Here is a 19,618-nt window from a genome sequence, read left to right as displayed (position 1 = left end):
GGAAAGGGAGAGACGAATAGAAACATCAAGAGAGAGAATCATTGATTGGCTGCCTTCTGCTGGGATGGAGTCCGCTACCCAGGCATATGCCCTGACTAGGAATTGAACCGTGACCTCAGTGCTCAACCACTGAGCCACACTGGCCGGGCTTGAACAAATTCTTGATGAAGGGGCATGTAAGGGGAGCACCTGGGGTCTAGCCAGTGCACAGGCCAGGGACAGTACAGTGCCTGGTGTGGCTGGATCCGAGTGAGCCAGGAAGTGAAGGTGAGGAATGAGGTCCGATGTCATCAGGGTCTACTTGTGTGGGGCCTTGAGGGTTCGTGTAAGAAGTTGGCTGAAATTAACAGGAAATCATTGGAGGTTTGGAGCAGAGGAATGACATGTTTTGACTTAGGCTTCTATAGATCACTATGTCCACTGAATTGGGTGGGCAATCTCTCCCCAAGGGGCATTTGTGAATGTCTAGAAATATTTTAAGTTGTCACTTCTGGGGGGAAGTTTTCTAGATGCAGCAGGTAGAGGCCAGCGATGCTACTAAACATTCAAAAATGCATAAAACAGCCCCCACAATCAAGAATCATCCAGTTCGAAAAGTCAGTGGTACTAAGGTTAAAACCTAGGAGCAAAGAACTATTGATCAGTGATTAACACGATGAAATTCTGAAAAATTCTATAATCATGTGATATTTAAAAGGATCTATTACTGTATACTGGAATAATGAAATTACATTATTTCTTAAATTTACATAAAACTAAGTATTAGTTGGGGAGAATTTTAACAATATACAAAATTACATAGGAAAAAAAAAAAGAAAAATTGCAATACATTTCCAAGATTCCTAAATTTATTTTCATGGTTTTCCTATCCAGTTAATCAAAAAAAGTTCATGTGTAGCTTGGTTTAAAGTATGTACAATACTTAAAAATACAATCTATACTATAAAAATGTATTACAAATATTTTATTCAGTATAAACAGACTTTTATTCTCATCTTTTCCCTTCTTTATTCCATGTTACTAAAATTTTTGTATAAGCTCTTTTCCAAAAATAGGTTACATTCCTGAGATAAATCATTTTTAAGAATAGCCAAATATATAGTGCACATATCTATGAATTTCACAACCATGCATTGAGATCTTATTTAGGTTATTTACCTTGACTTACTTTTTTGAGGAGGTTTTAAATATTTGGCAAAATATGATTCTTTTAACAAAGTTGACATGAGGGATATAATTAATGTTGCCCTGAGGTAACAGAAACACACAAGTACTCAAATTATATGGAATGCACGCTAGTTCGTTTTATTCATTCACAGGTCTTATACTCTACCATGGGGTTTGTGCTGCTCTAAATGGTTTTGTTGAACAAGGTAGGGTATGTATAAATAAATAATTAAAATACGTATACCTAAACCTGATTAAAGGAACCAACTTAAATTCATGATACAAAGCTCAGAAAACTACCTGAAAATGAGTACTGCAATTCAAAGAATTCTTTGAAAATACTTAAAACAGCACATTAAAAATAAGTATTTCAATTTTAAAATTGTGGTTTACTAGTCTTGAACACCAATATTCCTTCCTAAAACACATAAGTTTCTGCTCACTAGCAAATTTTCAATATGTACTAATGTCCGGGAGATGAGAAACAACATAATGGCGTAGAAGAATAAGCTCAGGATCTTTTTTAAGGCATTTTTGTTTACTTCAGTCCAGTCATTCTCTCGTCAGCTTGCGTGGAAAATGTTATAAATAAGTATTTCAATTATTTTTCAGATAATGAAGTTTATAAGCATTGACTTTGCTAGAAGAGGTATTTTCATTTAAATTTAGTTTGTAAACTTTGTCACCTGGTTTTTGCTACAGGGAAGAAATTCAGATTCCATTTTGGACAGCTGCATGGTAAGGCATTATGCCGTGTTTTTTGTTTGTTTGTCTGTTTGCTTTTTTAATCAAAAGCTTATTCTAATCTGAGACAAATGAAACTACCAAAGTACTGCTGGTTCTTCCAGAAATAGAAAAATACTAGCATTGTGCTAGCAATATTACAGGCTTATTATTAAATATCTGAAAAAATTTTTGAGGTAATGAACCAGAACAGAACTTAATTGTAGTATAAAAGACAAATAAATCACTTAGATCAATTGTCTGAGCAGACTCAACTTCTTATGAAAAGTTGGAAGGGATAAACTGTGGACCAAAAATTTCCTCACTCAGGCCCGCTAGATTAGAAGATGGGCCATGGAAGGGAGTCCTGAGATGGCCTGAGTGCAGCTGTCTCCCACTTATCAAACCAGGCGAGGTTAGAAAAATGTGACCCATAAAGGGAGGAGGAGCAGAACTAGTGAATATCTATGCAGTATGAGGGGGAAACCAGCCCTGAGAGAGCATAATGAAGGAACCAGAGTCACCTGAGCAAACCTAGGCAAGCTGGGGCATTGGAGGTCCTTAGAAACAACCTGTATCAATTTAGTTTGCTAGTCCAGGGTCAGACCAGAAGTGTTTATCATCCACTAGATACTAAAGGGGAGAAGTATTCACTCTTTTAGTACACAGGTCTCCAAGCATAGCAGGCTACAGTCATTGCCTCCCAAGACAACTGCTTTCTCTCATTCCACTCCACACAGTTTGCAAATGCAATGTCCTCACCAGCCCCTCTCTCTGCACTTCCTGTTTTTATCACTAGAACAGGTACCATCACATTTATTGTTAAACTAGAGGCCCGGCACATAAAATCGTGCACGGTATGGTCCCTAGGCCTAGCCTTTGACCAGGGCCATCTTCCCTGGCTTCCGGCAGCCGGTCTTGCCCTCCGCTGCCACCCACCGGGTTCCCAGTTTGCCATCAGGCAATGGGAGCCTAACGGCTGGGGGGGGAGGGGAGGGACCGAGAGGTCAGCTGGTCCCGCCCACTCATGGCCCCAACCCTGCCGTGGGTTGGCCTCTGTGTGTGGGGCAACCAGCAGTGTACGAGCCTTGGCCTGGCACCTCGCACATCCCCTGCCACCCACCCCAGTTTCCCATTCGCCATGTGGTGATCGGAGCCTGCGGGCCGGGGGAGGGACCAAGAGGTCGGCCATTCCACCTACTCACCAATCCTGCCCTTCCTACCACCACCCACCCTGGCTCCCCGTTTGCCATCCGGCAATCAGAGCCTGCTGGCTGGGGGTGGGGGGTGGGGAAGGGACCAAGAGGTGATCAGTGCACCTCATAGTGACTGGTTGAGCGGTCATTCTGGTCATTCTGCCATTATGGTCACTGGGCTTTTATTATTTAGGATTCTACCGATGGCCTAAATGTAAGTACAGAATAAGCTGTACCAGATAGGATGCTACTGGCTCCAAGTAACTCCTAAGCTCAACTCATACTGGCACGTAAATTAGAACATATATTTATGTCACACACCAAGAAGTCCAGGGCTTGTGAGAGCCTCAGCCTCTTAGTCACTCAATGATTTTCTGGGCTCTGCTTTTCTCTCAATGTTGGATCCATTCTCAAGTTAGCAGGATGATTCCTGGCTTCACATCCAGGCAAGAAGATATCCAGAGGAAACAAAGGCCCTCTGAGGAAGTACTATCATAGCTAATATGCCCATTAAAGTTTTGGATCTTGAAAAAAAATTTTAATTTTTCATGAAGTGTGGTAACTTAGCAACCAGTAAGTTATTGATCAATAAGAAAACTCACAACAACTTATTCACTTACCCACAACCACTTAAAACTTATTTTGGGTATGCTCTCCTTTCAGTGTTATGTGGGCTAAAAAAGTATTTTTTAAAAATATTTTTAATTGATTTTAGAGAGAGAGAGGAAGAGAGAGGGAGAGAGAGATAGAAACATCGATAAGAGAGAAACATGAGAAAGAAACATCAATCAGTTGCCTCCTGCACATCCCCTGCTGGGGATCGAGCCCGCAACCTAGGCATGTCCCCTGACTGGGAGTTGAGCTTGTGACCTCCTGGTGCATAGGTCTAAAAACAAAGTTAAGTGATGGTGATTTTGGAAATAACATAGCTAGTTTGTTGAACATAAAGAATCAAGTACAAGAAATGAATACTGCCTGTTTTTACATCCCTTCCCTACCAATCCCCCTTCAAAAACAAAAGAGAGTAAAACAGTTGACAGTATACATAATCCCTTCGTATGTACATAACGTATCTGCCAGTCAACTGCATGAACATTCAATGACTGGTTGGAAGTTGGATGGTGTCCACTACCAGAACTCCAAAAAATATTACAAAGTTCCTAATCACCTCTCTCTCTAGACCTATTGCCAACAGCTGTACATGTTCCCCCCTTTAAAACTGAACACCACAAGGAGCACACATGAGAAACAAAGATTAGTCACTTCTGCCATGCCTGGTGATTTCCATCTTTTTCTCATCAGAGGTCGCCCACTGTGACCCAGGATGGCTTTTGGCAGAGTGCTATAAAGCGTTTTGAACTTGTGTGCCCTTAAGTAGTGCAAGTACTTTCCATTTCAGTCATTAGCTGGCTGGGTCTCAGAGCTATTTGTGTTTGTTCTTCTAGAAATTATTTCAAGCTTATGAGACTTGTGCTTACACTTAATACTAGGAGCTCTTTCATTTTCCATTTACTTGGTTGTAAAAAAGACTGAAAATGCAATGTGATATTGAAATACTTTCATGAACATGGCTGCTTCAAGACTCAGTGCTGTGAGTCTGGACTACTGCTTGATAAGCACACTATTGCTGAAAACTCAAGAAACCTTTTTTTATTTAGCTGGCATTTGAAAGTCTAAATTCAAAATGCTAAGATGGTATAGTGGATTTACAATGAGTAAAATGAAAGCTGCTGGAAACTCAAATTTTTGAAAGTTGAGGATAACCAACTACTGACCAGCTAACTGTAATGACTGGGTCTGCATTTTGGTTCAGTCCTGCTCTTTGACTTGGAGATGGCTTAGAGCCCCCCAGGCTCCCACTCTAGGGGAGGTGGTGGCCTCCTAAATGCTAGCCTCTAAGAGAAGATATAGGGGCCTCACTCAGTGACCTTGAAGGGTGTCCCTGCAGTTGGGGACATGATAGCTTAGTGTATGGCACTTACTGAGGAGGCTAGATCAGCATGGGTAGCAACTGGGGGGTAACTCCCCCCCCTTAGCCCCTGATAGCAGGACAAAGGTGTGTGAGCCCCGGGAACTGCATGGGAGACGGTTGTAGGAATATTGATCTGGGGCAGGATAAAAGAAACCCTGCCCAAGAGGGTGCGTTGTCAAGGCCTGGAGACATTCAGTTGTAAGTACCACTGGGATAAGTGGTGAGGGGCGGTCAGAAGTGGCCAGCAGAGAGGAATTACAGTTGGAGTAACCTAGTAGGGAAGCTTCTCAATAACCCATTAAGAGAAAAAACTCAATTTTTTTTTAGTACCAGAGGGTGCAAACCAAATAACTTTCTCCCTTGCCTTTCCTCTACCTCCACATCTCCCCATTCCTAGAGATTCCATACCAATTATGGAGAAGATTGGGGTGAAGGTGAGAAGGAATGAAAACCCACCACACCTCCTTAAGCTGACAAAGAAGGCAGGTGGCACTCTGCCACCAGGCTTAGCTGGATATGGGAGAAAAGGTGAGGGGATATCTCATTTATGAATGAAGATCAAAAGTTGATTAATATATTCTCCTAGACATTCTTATTTCTGAACTGTGACTATAATTCAAATGAACTGTAAGATTTCTAATGACATAGGAGAGGTGAGAAAAGCCATGGGACTGGAAGGAATAGCTCCTCTGAACAGCTTTCACAGGACATGGAGACACAAGCAGTTGTGGTATAATAATATCTCGCAAACTGTGCTATTCAAATACATACATATATGCATATAAACTTTCTCACTTAAGTTTAAATTAGGTACAGAAAATAATACTTTTAAAAATTAGCTCTATTAAAACTTAATTATAGAGACATTTAGAGATAAAATATGTTACCTTGTTATGATGCAGCCATAAGTATTTTAATTTTCTAAACCTAGAAAGATCAATAACATCTGTCAGCTCCCTGAAAAAGAAAGTAAATATTAGCAATGATTAGTTCAGTTGTAGGTAAGGCAGGATATTTATAGTATGACTTTGGAGTAACTGAATAAACTTCTTTCTTTGTCCTTTCAAAATTGTTGGCACTTACATGTTATTTTCCAAACTTCCATTTTTAATACTTCATTCATTTGGATTAAGATTTTGTTAGCCAGTTAAAACAAATACTTAAAGGGGAGCATTTTATCACATTAGTAGAAATTGATACCTCATTATGATTTAATTTATTGGAATCTCAATTTAAAGAAACGATTTTACTGGGGTGAGGGGAGAGGGATAAAAGGGCAGCAGACATTGAACTCACAGATAAATGTGAGAAATGCCATTAGCTCCTCCTTCAACAGTGTCTGCCGGCTTGTTACTTTGGGTTTGCCCAGATCTTGGCCAGACTGGGTTTAAGATATGGAGATTGCAGTGCACCAAGAGACAGAGACAGAGTAAAGTGCTTTATTCTCCCTTTGTTGTTTATTGACTACTAGAGGCCCAATGTACAAAATGTGTGCCAGGGACTCGGCCTTCACAGCCCTGGCTTTGTCCGGAAGGTTGTCTGGAAAAATGTATGGAAGGTTGTTCCGTTGTTCGGTCTAATTAGCATATTAGCTCTTTATTATATAGGATGAGGTCAAAATATTGCCCATCCTTCTTGAACTGGGCCTTGTTGTTGGTGCAGCTCACTCAGCTAAGGGACAGGCATGGCTGTGGATGGGGAGCTGTCAGCAAAGAGGCAAAGCCTGTGAGTGGCTGCTGTGGGCTGAGGTATTCAGATCTCTTCTACTTCTCAGGGCAGAAATTGTGGGCCCAGGCTCAGTATGCACACAGATGTCTCTATCACACATGTATAGAGCATACCCTGTGTGCCAGGCACTTTTCTAAGCAATTTAAAAATATTAATGTTAATTAATATTACCTACATTAACTCATGTGGCAACATACTTTCACATTTATATTTCTTTAGCCAAGCGACACTGAGGGACTAATTATTGTCCTAATTTTTTAAGCAAATATATTTCTTAAATCATGCAAACATTTCTAAACAAGAGAAGCCCCTCTTATCAAATTTTTATATTGAAAACTTTCAAATCTAAGAAAAGGTGAAGGAATCATATAATGAATGCTTATATAGCACTTATCATTTTTAATGTTTTTGCCACTCACCCTCTCTTACCTATATAACATATCTACTTATTGGTTGATCATTTCCTGGGGGAATCATTTGAAAATAAATTGCAGATTATTATTGCAGGGCTCTCACTCCTAAGTTCTTCAAGCACATCCTTAAATAGGGACATTCTCCTGTATAACCACAATACCATTATCACACCTAGGAAAATGAAATTGAATTCATTCATATCATCTAATATACTGTTCATATTCAAATTGTCCCTGTTGCCTCCTATATTTTATAGTTTGTTTCAATCCATAACCCTATCAACACTCATGCATGGCTTTTTCAGTTGGTAAAATCACATAGTCTTAAATTTAGAGCAGCCACTTTTCTTTTTTCCCCTTAACATTGACTTTTGAAGAGTCCAGGACAGCTGTATGCTAGAATGTCTCACATTATTGATTTGCCTGGTTACGTCCTCATGATTAAATCTAAGGTAGACAATTTTTCAGTAACAAAGGAGGTAATTACCACATCACATCGGGAGACAAATGCTGCTGCTTGTCCTACTGTTGGTGAAGCTAAAAGGTCAGTCACTGGGTTAAGCCTGTATCTGCCAGGTCTCTCCACTATAAAAAGTACAAACTTTGTCATTGAAAAGTAATATGTGGGGCAAAACTCAGAGACTATGTGTATATCTCATTACTTAATAACTATTTATTCAATGGGTTTAGCTTCTCTGGGTGACTTTGCCTGAATCAGTAGATTTGGTATTATAAAATGCTGACCTGTCATCCTCTCCTTTTTACATTCAGTAGCTGGTATTCTCTAAAGAACATCTGCCACAGTATGTGTTCTCAGCGATTTCTCCAGGAGTCATTGGTAAGATGCTTTCCATTTTCCAAGCTCAACAAAGACAGGCAAATAACCCAGTTTACTGGCATCTGGACTGTGCAACTTTTTTTGGTTTTGTTTTGTTTTTTTGTACCCAGATGGGTTAAGTGGCAAACTTAGGATAAAAAATGTGTTGTCCTTTAATTGATAAGACCACTAATTACCCACTGTCAGAAGATAAATATTTCTAATTTTTTTCTAATGCTTCAAATCTTTTTTTTGTTATCTACTTACCCGTTAGGTCAATAGTGTACAGTTGTTAAAATCATGAAATGCCAAGGTGCCATCATTTGATCACATAAAATATTGATTGTTGTTGTAAAAGTAGCTAATCTATATAGAAAGGTTCAAAGCATGACCCTAAGTGTGTCAGAATTATCTACCATACCTGTTCCATAATAAAATATATATTTAAAAATCTTAAATTGGCCAGTTATTTATTCCCTTGCTTCCAAGAGATTCAGGGCCACAGCAAATTAAATATTTTTTCTCTGCACTAATAAATTAAAAAAATACTTATATATAACAAAAAGAAACATGTTTATTAATAAACAATTTCCTTCAATTACCAGAGGTAAAGTGATTAACTTCATTGATAAAGTAGAACATTAAAAAAAAATCCTCATCCAAGGATATGTTTTTATTGATTTTAGAGAGAGAGGAATGGAGAGTAAGAGAGAGAGAGGGGGAGAGAGAAACATCAATTGGTTGCCTCCTCTCTGTGCCCTAACCAGGAATTTAACCCACAACCTTTTTGGTGCACTGGACAATGCTCCAACCAACTGAGCCACCTGGCCAGAGCAAATAGAACATTATCTTTAAAGAGTAACTGAGTTCCATAAATTACATATGAGTAGAAATTTATTAAGTTTATTTTAAAAAATGCATAAAAGTCACGGAGATTAAAAAGCTTGAAGGGAAGAATAGGGTCATCGTTATTGAAATGCAAACTGACTGCACAGGTGTCACTTGGCTAGTACACACTGTACTGTCAGAGTCCAATCCAACCCATAACTTCTCCTTCCCCCTCCTCCTGGCATCTATCTCAGGCATGGTGACTGCTCTGCAGAGCACAGTGACTTTTGCCATGTGCCACCTTGGGGAGTTGGAGTGGAATCAAAGAAGGTTATTATAAAAAGGAGAGGTTTTCCCACTTACCAATAACAGTATAGGGATTGTTAGGTAGGAGTTATTTTTATAGTATACAGGCCCTCCCCAACTACTCATTCACCTAATCCTCACAACAATCCTGTGAAGCAGGTAGTATTGTTATATATATACAAGTGATTGGATTCCCAGATAAAATATAGGACACCCAATTTGTGAATTTCAGAGTAACAGCAAATGCAGCGTGGGACATACTTAACCTAAAAATATATATTCATCTGTTTCTCTAAAATCTATCTACACTAATAAAAGAGAAACATGCAAATTTATGTCATTCCACTACGCCCACCAGCCAATCAGGATGAGTATGCAAATTCACCCAACAAAGATGGCGGTTAATTTGCATATGCAGGCACTGAGCGAAGACTGAAGATGACTGAAGACTGAAGAGGTTTGGCTTCTCCACTCCGGCCTGGCTTCTCCACTGCAGCCGGAGCGGAGAAGCCTAGCCTCGCTGCTGCAGCCGGAGCAAAAGCCTGGGTCCCAGGTGCAGGAGGAAACCAGTGCCAGCAGCCAGGGGAAGGAAGGCCTATTGCGTGAATCTTCATGCAACGGGCCTCTAGTCAACACTAATAAAAGAGAAAAATGGTAATTGGCATACGAGCTACCCTTTTCATTGGCTAATCAGGGCTATATGCAAATTAACTGCCAACTGAGATGGCAGTTAACTGCCAACAAGATGACGGTTAATTTGCATATGTAGGCACAATGCAGGGAGGCCAAAGGGAAAGCAAGAAGAAGCCCCCTGCCACTGACAGTGATCGGAAACCCAGGGGGGAGCTAAGAGCTGGGGGGCAGGGCAAAGGCGGCCCTGGGGCCGCCTTTGCCCTGCCCCCCAGCCATGATCGGAGAATCAGGTGCCTTTTCCGCCCTGGCCAGTGATAGCAGGAAGTAGGGGTGGAGCCAGTGATGGAAGCTGGCAGTCCCAGGAGCTAGGGGTCCCTTGCCTGGGCCTAAAGCGAAGCCCACGATCACAGGGCCGCTGCAGCTGCGGGTCCCCGCTGCCCGGGCCGAACGCCTAGGCCAGAGGCATCAGGCCTGGGCAAGGGGCCGATCCTGCGATTGGAGGGTGATGGGGGTCAACGCCTGAGGGCTCCCAGTATGTGAGAGGGGGCAGGCTGGGCTGAGGGACACTCCCCCCCCACACACACCCAGTGCACGGGGATCAGCGGAGCCGCGAGGCCTCCCGGCACCGGCATCAGTGTGACAGGGGGCAGTGCCCAAACCCCCTGAACCCCCTGATCGCCCTGCGGCTCTGTGTGCGACAGGGGGCGGGGCCACAACCTCCCTATCCGCCCTGCTCTGTTCGGGACAGGGGAAGGCGCCCCAAACCCCTGATCAGACCTGCTCTGTGCCTGATAGGGGGGAGCTCCCCAACCCCCTGATCGCTCTGCGGCTCTGTGTGTGACAGGGTGCAGTGCCCCAACCCCCTGATCGGCCCTGCTCTGTGTGTGACAGGGTGTGGTGCCCCAACCCCCTCCCCCCCGCCCCCCCCAACAGGTCCTGCTCTGTGTGTGACGGGGTAGAGCCATAACCTCCCCTTCGGCCCTGCCCTGAGTGTGAGAGTGGCGGCGCCCCAACCCCTCTGATGGGCTCTGCTCTGTGAGTGACAGGGGCCAGCGCCCCAACCCCCTGATTGGCCCTGCTCTGTGCGTGACAGGGGGTTGCGCCGCAACCTCCCCATCGACCCTGCCTTGAGTGTGACAGGGGGCGGTGCCCCAACCCCCCAATCGGCCCTACCCTGAGCATGACTGAGGGTGGCATCGCAACCTCCTGATCCTCCCTGCTCTGTGCATGACATGGGGCGGTGCCCCAACTCCCCAAATGGCCCTGCTCTGAGCCCGACCAGGGGCTGCACCTAGGGATTGGGCCTGCCCTCTGCCACCCGGCAGCAGGTCTAAGCCAGCAGGTCGTTATCTCCCGAGGGGTCCCAGACTGGGAGAGGGCACAGGCCGGGCTGAGGGACCCCCCCCTCCCTCCCCGAGTGCACAAATTTTTGTGCACCGGGCCTCTAGTATATATATAAAAGCCTAAGTCACTGAATGATTGAATGACTGGTCGACTGGTCGCTATGACATGCACTGACCACCAGGGGGCAGACGCTTAATGCAGGAGCTGCCCCCTGGTGGTCAGTGCATTCCCACAGCAGGAGCACCACTGAGCTGACCAACTCATCCCTGCAGCTCAGTAGCCCAGTGGCAGTCACTCACTCCCTCAGTAGTCTTGCAGGTCCAATCTCCAGAGAATGGGCCAGGCACTGATGGACCAGTGCCACTGGCATGACCTCCTGGAAGTCAGCTTTGGGCACTGCAGCCACTTCCCCTCCCTAGGAAGAAACAATATAAAAGTGGCCGCCAAGTGGCTCCTGACAACTGGCAGGAATGTCAGAAAATGTCAGCGAGACGGATTCCGGCCAGCAAGGGTGTCCCACCACTTGCCCAGAGAGCCGATTGCGTCTTGGGCTCCCCCACTCCCACCCCCACCCCTCCTCAGGACCCCACACCCAAGCACGAATTAGTGCACTGGGCCTCTAGTTCATATATAATTGTATATTCCATAGTTTTTTTTTGCTAAACTTGACAAAGATCACCCAGATGGAAGAGGCAGAACTGGGATTAAACTTAGCTTGGCTCCATAATCTTTGTTCTCATCCATTCCACTGTTCTGCCTCTCCAATAGAGATTGTGACTCCAATAAGTGGTAAAGTAATTAGAGTGTGGTACTTTCCCATCCAGTCTTTGGATAGGAGTGAGTAGGGGTGAGGTAGGACTGGAAAAGAACATTTGAATCTGTGAAACATTATAATCGATGCTTTTCTATTTCTTACCTAAAGTACACTTACTTTTGAGAAAGGAACAGCTCAAAGACATCAACATCCCTCTTGTGGCCACATATCTTTAGCTGATCTTCAACTGCCTGATAACATATAATTACTCTGTCAAGGCACATTCCACTGAGCAAAAATACGGAGACATTTGAAGTCAATAACAATAAGGTCTACAAGGAGATCAAAGGAAAGGTGAATATGGAGGCAACCACTCTAAACTGATAAATTCCAACACTACAATTATATATTATTTAATCATTTTTGTGGTTGAATTTCATTATCCTTAATCCTGGGCACAGATGTGTTAAATAATTTTTAATCAAAGAGAAAAAAATATGTGTACATATACTCCAAAAACAAGTTTTCATTCTCTATGAGGTAGAGTGATTTAGTCTTTAAATATTCTTAAATGTTCCTTCAAACACAAAGAATTTATATTTGGTAGGTTTTCCATATTTACAGAAGACAACATCAAGGTTGGAGGTGAAGGGACTATAATGTACATTTCCATACAGGAATTGGCACCCTGTAAATTCTCAATAAATGTCACACAAATGAATGAACGAGTGAATAAATGTCATTACCCTTTCTTTGCAAAGAAATCATGTCTTTAATTTTCATGAATTACTAACATCTTGCACCGTGGGAATTTTTGGTGAAGAAGAAGCAATTTTTATTCCCATAAGCTTTGTTTTGAAAATACAAATCCAACAACAACTAGTTAGGTACTTTGTTTTTCTTTTGTGGTCCTTTGCTAAATTATAAAATAACATTTATAGGCCACATGGCCTAAGATTATATGGAAAAATTAAAGCCTGTCTGTAATTTTCCATGAAGGAATAAACCTAACAAGACACAACAAAAGTGGAAAGTATAGTCATTGCACTTCTGGACTCTGACAAACATTGTAATTATCAGAGTCAAAACAATCACCAAATTTCAACTGGGATTTGTTGTGGGTGGTGAGGTTGTAATGTCAGTAAGTGATTTATGAAGTTTTGACAATGGTTTTGTTATTTAGTAGAGGACTTTAAGAGGAGTAAGATTTAATGGGATGAGAACATATCTAAAGAAGTGATGAAGGTAGATATCCTAGGGATGGGGAACAGCTGCTAATTTACTGTCCTAAACTTTCTTAGTTACCCTGTTATGCAAGCTGAATCTTGAGGCTTAGAGAGTTCATTGGATCAGGTATTGGCATTTCCATCAAGGTATTTTGTTACTCTAACAAGCAAGCTGAATCTGGGAATTGGAAAAACCCAATACATCAGGCTTACATATCTTCATCTGGGTACTTTAACTGAAATATCTAAACCTTCAGCTTATATATGGTCAATTGCAACTTTGCCAAAGTATTTGGGATGTTAAAGGCCAGCCAAGGTAGAATTAAAATTTATCAGCTACCTATTAAAATTATAAATGTGCTTTTAACTTGATTCCGTCATTCCACGTCTAGCACTCAGAAACACAGTGGTACACAAACACACACACAAAATTGAATATCATTGCTCACCTCAGCATACATTATCAGAGTTATGATATATGTCCCATTAATTGGTATATGATTTAAATTAAGATGTAGCTTCACAATAGAATACTGCACAGTAGCTTAAAAATATGAGATGGATATCTGATCATATAATAATATCAGAAATGTATTTTTAAGTAACAATTCCATTGGCAGGATATGTGAAAGAGTAACAATATTTTCATTACTATACATTTATATGCACATAAAATACACACACTCCAAATTGTAAACAACAGTTATCACTTGAGATCATGTGGAGCTTTCACTTTCTAAACAATATACTTTTTAATAATGTTTGAATATTTTATAATAAGCACATATTAATTTAGTAATCAGAGATTAATACGCATTTTGAAAAGTTTAGCCACAGAATGATTAAGGATTTAAATTCAGTTTTGAAAATTAAGAGATGAAAAGGGAAATTGAAACTATCAGCATAATTCAGAAACCACTGGCGTAATCAATTATTTATTTACACAGATTTTGATCATGATATGTTTCTTTCCAACCAAAAATTTCCTATGAATCTGGAATCATGTATTAATGCCAAAGTGCCAAAGAACACAAAGATGGGCCAAGAGGTTTCAAGTTTCAGTGACTCCACTGTGGAACAGCTCCAATTCCCAATCAACACACAACTTCATTAGCAGTATATTCCTTTCATCTAAAGAAGCACAACAAGCATTCTTCCCCTGAGAGAGTTTTTTTTTTATTGTGGTGAAACATACATAATATAGAACTTACTACTTTAACCCTACAGTTCAGCACATTCACATTGCTGTGCAACCATCTCCACTATCCATTTCCAGAAGGTTTTCATCTTCTCAAATGAGACTCTGCACCCAGTAAACACTAACTCCGCATTTCCTCCCTCCCCATCCCCTGGCAACCACCCTTCTACTTTCCATTCCTATGAATTTGACTACACTGAGTACCCCATGGAAGTGGAATCACAAGTTTTTCTCCTTTTGTGACTGACTTATTTCACTTAGCATAATGTCTTCAAGAATCATCTATGTTGCCCTAACTGGTTTGGCTCAGTGGATAGAGCGTCAGCCTGCAGACTCAAGGGTCCCCGGTTTGATTCCAGTCAAAAGCATGTACCTTGGCTGCAGGCACAGTAGGGGATGTGTAAGAGGCAGCTAATGTTTCTCTCTCATCGATGTTTCTAACTCTATCCCTCTCCCTTCCTCTCTGTAAAAAATCAATAAAATATATATTTTTTAAAAGAATCATCTATGTTGTAGTGTGTGTCAGAATTTCCTACCTTTTTAAGGCTGAATAATATTCCATTGCATGTATGAACTACACCTTATCTGCCCATTTATCCATCAAACACTGCAAAGGAAGGTTGTTAAGGGCTCTGACAATTCACCAAATATACTCTGGTGAATTCGGCCTGGGAATGCTGAGATTTCAGTTGGGGTGGGCTTGAAAGGGCAAGGATAAATTAGAACTAGGATATGGATGGGTGGATGTTTTAGTCAGAGAGAAGTAATTACACAAAAGAGAAGATGTGAGGAAGAAAATTAGAAGAGTACAGGGCTGTGCAGCCTTTGGCTACAATGAAAGGCACATGGAAGGCAACTGTGAGAAATAAATTAAGAAAGATGATTTGGGGTCATATTATTTGTGCTAACTTTGAAATTTAAGCTCAAAGAGTATACTTAGCGTGCAAGCAAAACTTTACAGGCCTAAGAACTCTAACTTAAAATCACATAGTTTATGTAATTTACCATTTAAAATTAATTTTATTTTATGATATACATATACATACATATATATGCACATGTATATGAAATGTATATACTAACTGCATGGTGAAATCAGTGTAAGTCCAACAAGACTCTGATTTTTACCAAGACAACTACATCAATGCTTTTAACAATATCCATTATCAAGTTATTTTAAAATCACTGGACTCAATTCTGCAGTTATAGGGAAATAGGAGACAGAATTTTTAAACTGGAGAAAAGATGTGGGGAAAAAACGAGGCCCCAGGAAGATGACTTGCAGTGACATGCATGATGGCCTCGGGTGCAGAGAAGTGCAGACAGGAAGCAAGGCTGGCTCTGGAAAATCAAAGCAAGAGCGGATGAGCCTGCCCTGGGATAGTGGCAAGTGGGAATGAGCAGTGAACAGCTCTGGCATGGGATGTGCGGAGAGAGCAGAGGGGAACTGGCAAGTAGCTGGAGGTGGAGAAGAAGGCCAGGGGAGTGCCAGGTGATGATGGTAATGTGGTAACATGATGATGATAAAGGTGACTATTGGTTAGAGAGGACAAATTCAGCCTGGAAATGCTGGGTCTGAGGCGCTGGTGGGACAAACAGGCTAAGGTATCCAGCAGAGAGCTGCAAGTGGACGAGGGAGCTCACCAGAGATTTCAGAGTAGGTACAGCCTGGCGAGTCAGGTCAGCCCAGAGGAGAGAGTGGGGCCCAGGTAAGATTCTTGTGAGGTATCTGCCTTTAGAAAGAGGAGGAGGGAGGCAAGTTTGGTAAGGGGACAGAAAAAGGACAGTTGTAGAGTTAGGAGAAACAAAAAGACAATAGGAGCTGAGTGAGTGAATTTCAAGAAGGTAGAATTTGAACCTGCCGTTGCATAGGGTGGAAGAGGATATTACCCAGAAAAGGTATGGAATTTGTGAAGCAATGTCAGTAACCTGATGAGGGGGAAAAGTCAGATTTCAAATTAACTGATTAACAGACCGGGGAAAAAAACAATCCAACACAGAATTGGGGTGTGGGCAGTTCTAGAACAGGGAGGATGGTAGCAGCTTCCTCCACTGCCTGACACCTTAGGATCTAGAGAAAACAGAAAAAAGTTTGAAAATCGTGGGCTTTTTAATCTATGTGTATTTCAATCCATAGAAGGAACTACCCTCTCTTTGACAGTTTACGTACTGCAATAACAGATACAATCCTATAGCGTCATGCACCACCGGATAGTTAGGACTTAGCCTTCAGCTCATTACAGAACTCTGGGCTTCGTACTCCTGGGAGTCCCCAGCCCTTGCAGACAAGTTCCAGAACTCTACGACCCTTAGCTAGCTCCCATGTTGCCTATTTTTGACATTTATCCTCACTGGAGTTTATTCTTTAAGCCATTATCTTAACTGCCTTCAACTCTGTTTGTATGATTCCTCAGAGAACCTTCCCTCCTCAGTTTGCACTTTAGGGGGACAACATTTTAGGGGATATATCTAATTTTGGAGAGTTAAGGCCCAAATGTACGGCTCTGTTACCTACTTTCTAAACTGCCATAATTATATATGCAGCAGGTGGTGAGTAGGAAGAGGTCAGTGTACGTCTGTTAGTGTGTACCAGGGGCAGCCTCCAGTCCTTAGTGGAAGCGTGAGGTCCCAATGCGCCACCCCCTCCGCCACAGACCCCTGGGGCAGCCTCAGGCTGGCTGGCCCTTCGGGCAAGGACCCGAGGGGCTCTTGGTCTGGGGAAGGGGGTGCCCCTTACCCTGTGGCTGACCTCCAGGGCACGTCCTGGAGCGCTCGCTAGGCTCGTGGAGAGTCTGGAGGAGCGGGGCGGATGCTTCGGATCCCAGGCCATCAGGACGCCAGGGCGGCCAGCGGCACCTATGGCTGACCCAGTCTGGCCCGCAGCTCATTGTTCCCACTGTTACCAACAGTTACCACAATCTCGCCGACTAAAAGCCAATCCAAACCAGGGAGATTTGAAGCCAAATCCTGACTTCTGTGACGTTTGCACGTGGGGTCCTTGCAGCCCCACCACGTGGTGGTTTCCCTTGCGCGCGGTGCCTTCTGTGGGTGCCGCAGAGCGAGTGATCAGCTATGCCAGAGTGGGTCAGCGGACCCCAACGGCAGTCCCCCAAAACCAACAATTTTATTGGTTTGAGCGCAGAATATCAGAAAATTTAGGTTCTTAACATTAGATGTGCCTGGTGACCACTGGTCATGTGTGGAGGGTAGGGGTGGTGAAATCCTATTGGAACTTGAGACAAAAGGGGGAAAAAATCAGTTCTGTTGATCCTGTCTTTACTTAAAATTTTGAAATTCTTTATTATGGATGTTTTGCAAAAACATTGCATTAAGATTTATTTTCCTGATTTTTGTGTGTGCCACCTTACATTTTTGTAAGGCCACTGCTTCACCCTAGAGTCCTGGGATGGAGATAGGGGTGGCAGTATCCAGGCACCCCTAGGCTCCGGGTGCCCAGGAAAAAAGAACACTTTGCTGAATTTATTGACCAACAGTAAACACATATTGGTTCAGTAGCTGAGGAGTCCTTCCTCTGGCAGAAAATGAGTTCGATAAGCCACTATTTAGCTAGACTTGATGTCTCCCCAAGTTCTATTGGTACCTCTAGTGCACACTGTCTTACGATCTTATTTATATGAACTTGGTTCCCCGCTCGCTTGGGAAACTTAGGAGGCAGGACTCTCTCTGTGCCATCGCTATCTTCTGTCAGGAATTGACACTGCATTCCATAAATGTTGATTTAATGGAACCAGTTGGTTTCTTGGTTCCCAATTTGAACTTGAAACCTAAGAATTAAATACAGTTTTTTTTTAAATGAATCAGGCTACTTGCATATAAAAATTCTAGTGTTAGAATAGAGCATCAAAAATATGTCACTGGAGAAATCAAGCACATGCTATTTTAGTACTTCACAAAATATTTCAGCCTGGTGGGGCTGGGGGGGTAAAAGTCCTCCAAGTCACTGTGGAGAGAGTAATAATCTGAGAACTACTATTTAAATGGTTTTTATCTCATAAATAGAAATCGAATGAGAGGAATGGTCCACTAAGAAAAATGTGTAAGATAGTTTACTGGTCTTTTGTCTCCCATTTTTGCTGTTAATATATGTTACAGCATTTCAGATATCATTCATGAATAAGCCACATGGAAACATGGACATGTATAATACTTGATCAATTTCATTCATACTCAAATGTGAGTTTTAGAATCATATGCAAAAATACTTTGAGAGCCTTTTACAGAAGTAAACTACTAGCCAGCTGATTTCTACTAAAATCACATTAAAATGTTTAGCCTTGACTTTTTGTTTAAATCTTTAAAATTTACACTGATTAAGAAGAGAAAACAACAAACAAGTAAATACACAAATCCAGCTCTGTTTTTAAGAAAATAACTCATTTCTTATAAGGTCTTAATGTGTCCCATCTCCCCCCAAAAATTACAATTTAACTGATCACGAGGACTAAAATAATGCAAATTTAATTATGGGATGTGAAAAACGGAGGTTAGGAAAGGTACTTTTGGATGAAAGATCCTGCCTAGACATCCTCACAGTGATGGTACACAATTTCCACAAAAGAAGCATCCCAGGCAGAGTGAGCAGGGAGAACGTTAACTCCATGGGGTGGGATTATGGCCTGAGGAACCCAGCCTGAAATTTAAAAAATTCACGTAAAAGGTACATTCTCCTTTACAATCAATCTTGTTTTAATATAAAAATAAAGTGGTTCCCCCCTAACTCCCCTCCAATCTTTGAGCAATATTTACACTGAAGCAAGACACCCTGTGTTTATCCTGTGGCTTTGCCGCTCTGGCACGCCGCCACTGCCTGCAGGGGTATGCATACCCCAGTTTGAAAGCTCTAGCATATCATGGATGTGGATTTGGAAAAGAAGAAAGAGCTTGTGCTCCAAGTCAGGGCATGTGGGGTTTAGTCTCAGCTATGACATTAACTAGTTGTTGGCCACCTTTGAGTCACTTAATGTCTCTGGTCCTCAGTTTCTTCAGTAGTAAAATTGAGAAGCTGGAAGTTTAGCTAAAAAAAAAAAATCTATTATTTAATTATACTTTCCTAGAAAGGTGGTATGCATTGTTCACAGAAGATTCTTGCTGAGATGTTGACATGTAATTGTTTTTAAGAATAATTTCCCAGTGAAAAATGTATGAGGAAGAAAATGTGCATATGATAGCTATCATTAAAACTACATAATTTTTAAAACTCTCTAATTTTGTTAACAATTCCAGTCATCAGTCTGGATGTTATTTTTCTAAGTGAGCAAAAAAATATTTATTAGATAAAATAATAATTACCAG

The 19,618-nt window shown here is 41.8% G+C and overlaps 1 protein-coding gene across 2 annotated transcripts in view; it reads right to left on the bottom strand.

Moving 5' to 3' along the window:
- The window catches only part of LRRC72 (leucine rich repeat containing 72), a 115,594-nt gene that overhangs the window by 15,150 nt on the left and 80,826 nt on the right, over nucleotides 1-19,618 (bottom strand). For both annotated transcript variants that reach the window (XM_059712470.1, XM_059712471.1), the window contains exons 3-4: nucleotides 12,059-12,132; nucleotides 5,946-6,015 (exon numbers count right to left, since the gene is read on the bottom strand). In XM_059712470.1, coding sequence (XP_059568453.1) covers nucleotides 5,946-6,015; nucleotides 12,059-12,132 — 144 coding nt within the window. The remainder of the gene's footprint in view (nucleotides 1-5,945; nucleotides 6,016-12,058; nucleotides 12,133-19,618) is intronic.

Source organism: Myotis daubentonii, chromosome 10 (assembly GCF_963259705.1).
Source record: "Myotis daubentonii chromosome 10, mMyoDau2.1, whole genome shotgun sequence".
NCBI classification, from domain to species: domain Eukaryota; kingdom Metazoa; phylum Chordata; class Mammalia; order Chiroptera; family Vespertilionidae; genus Myotis; species Myotis daubentonii.
Note: the sequence above shows the minus strand (reverse complement) of the source record. Positions and strands in the feature narration are given on the sequence as shown.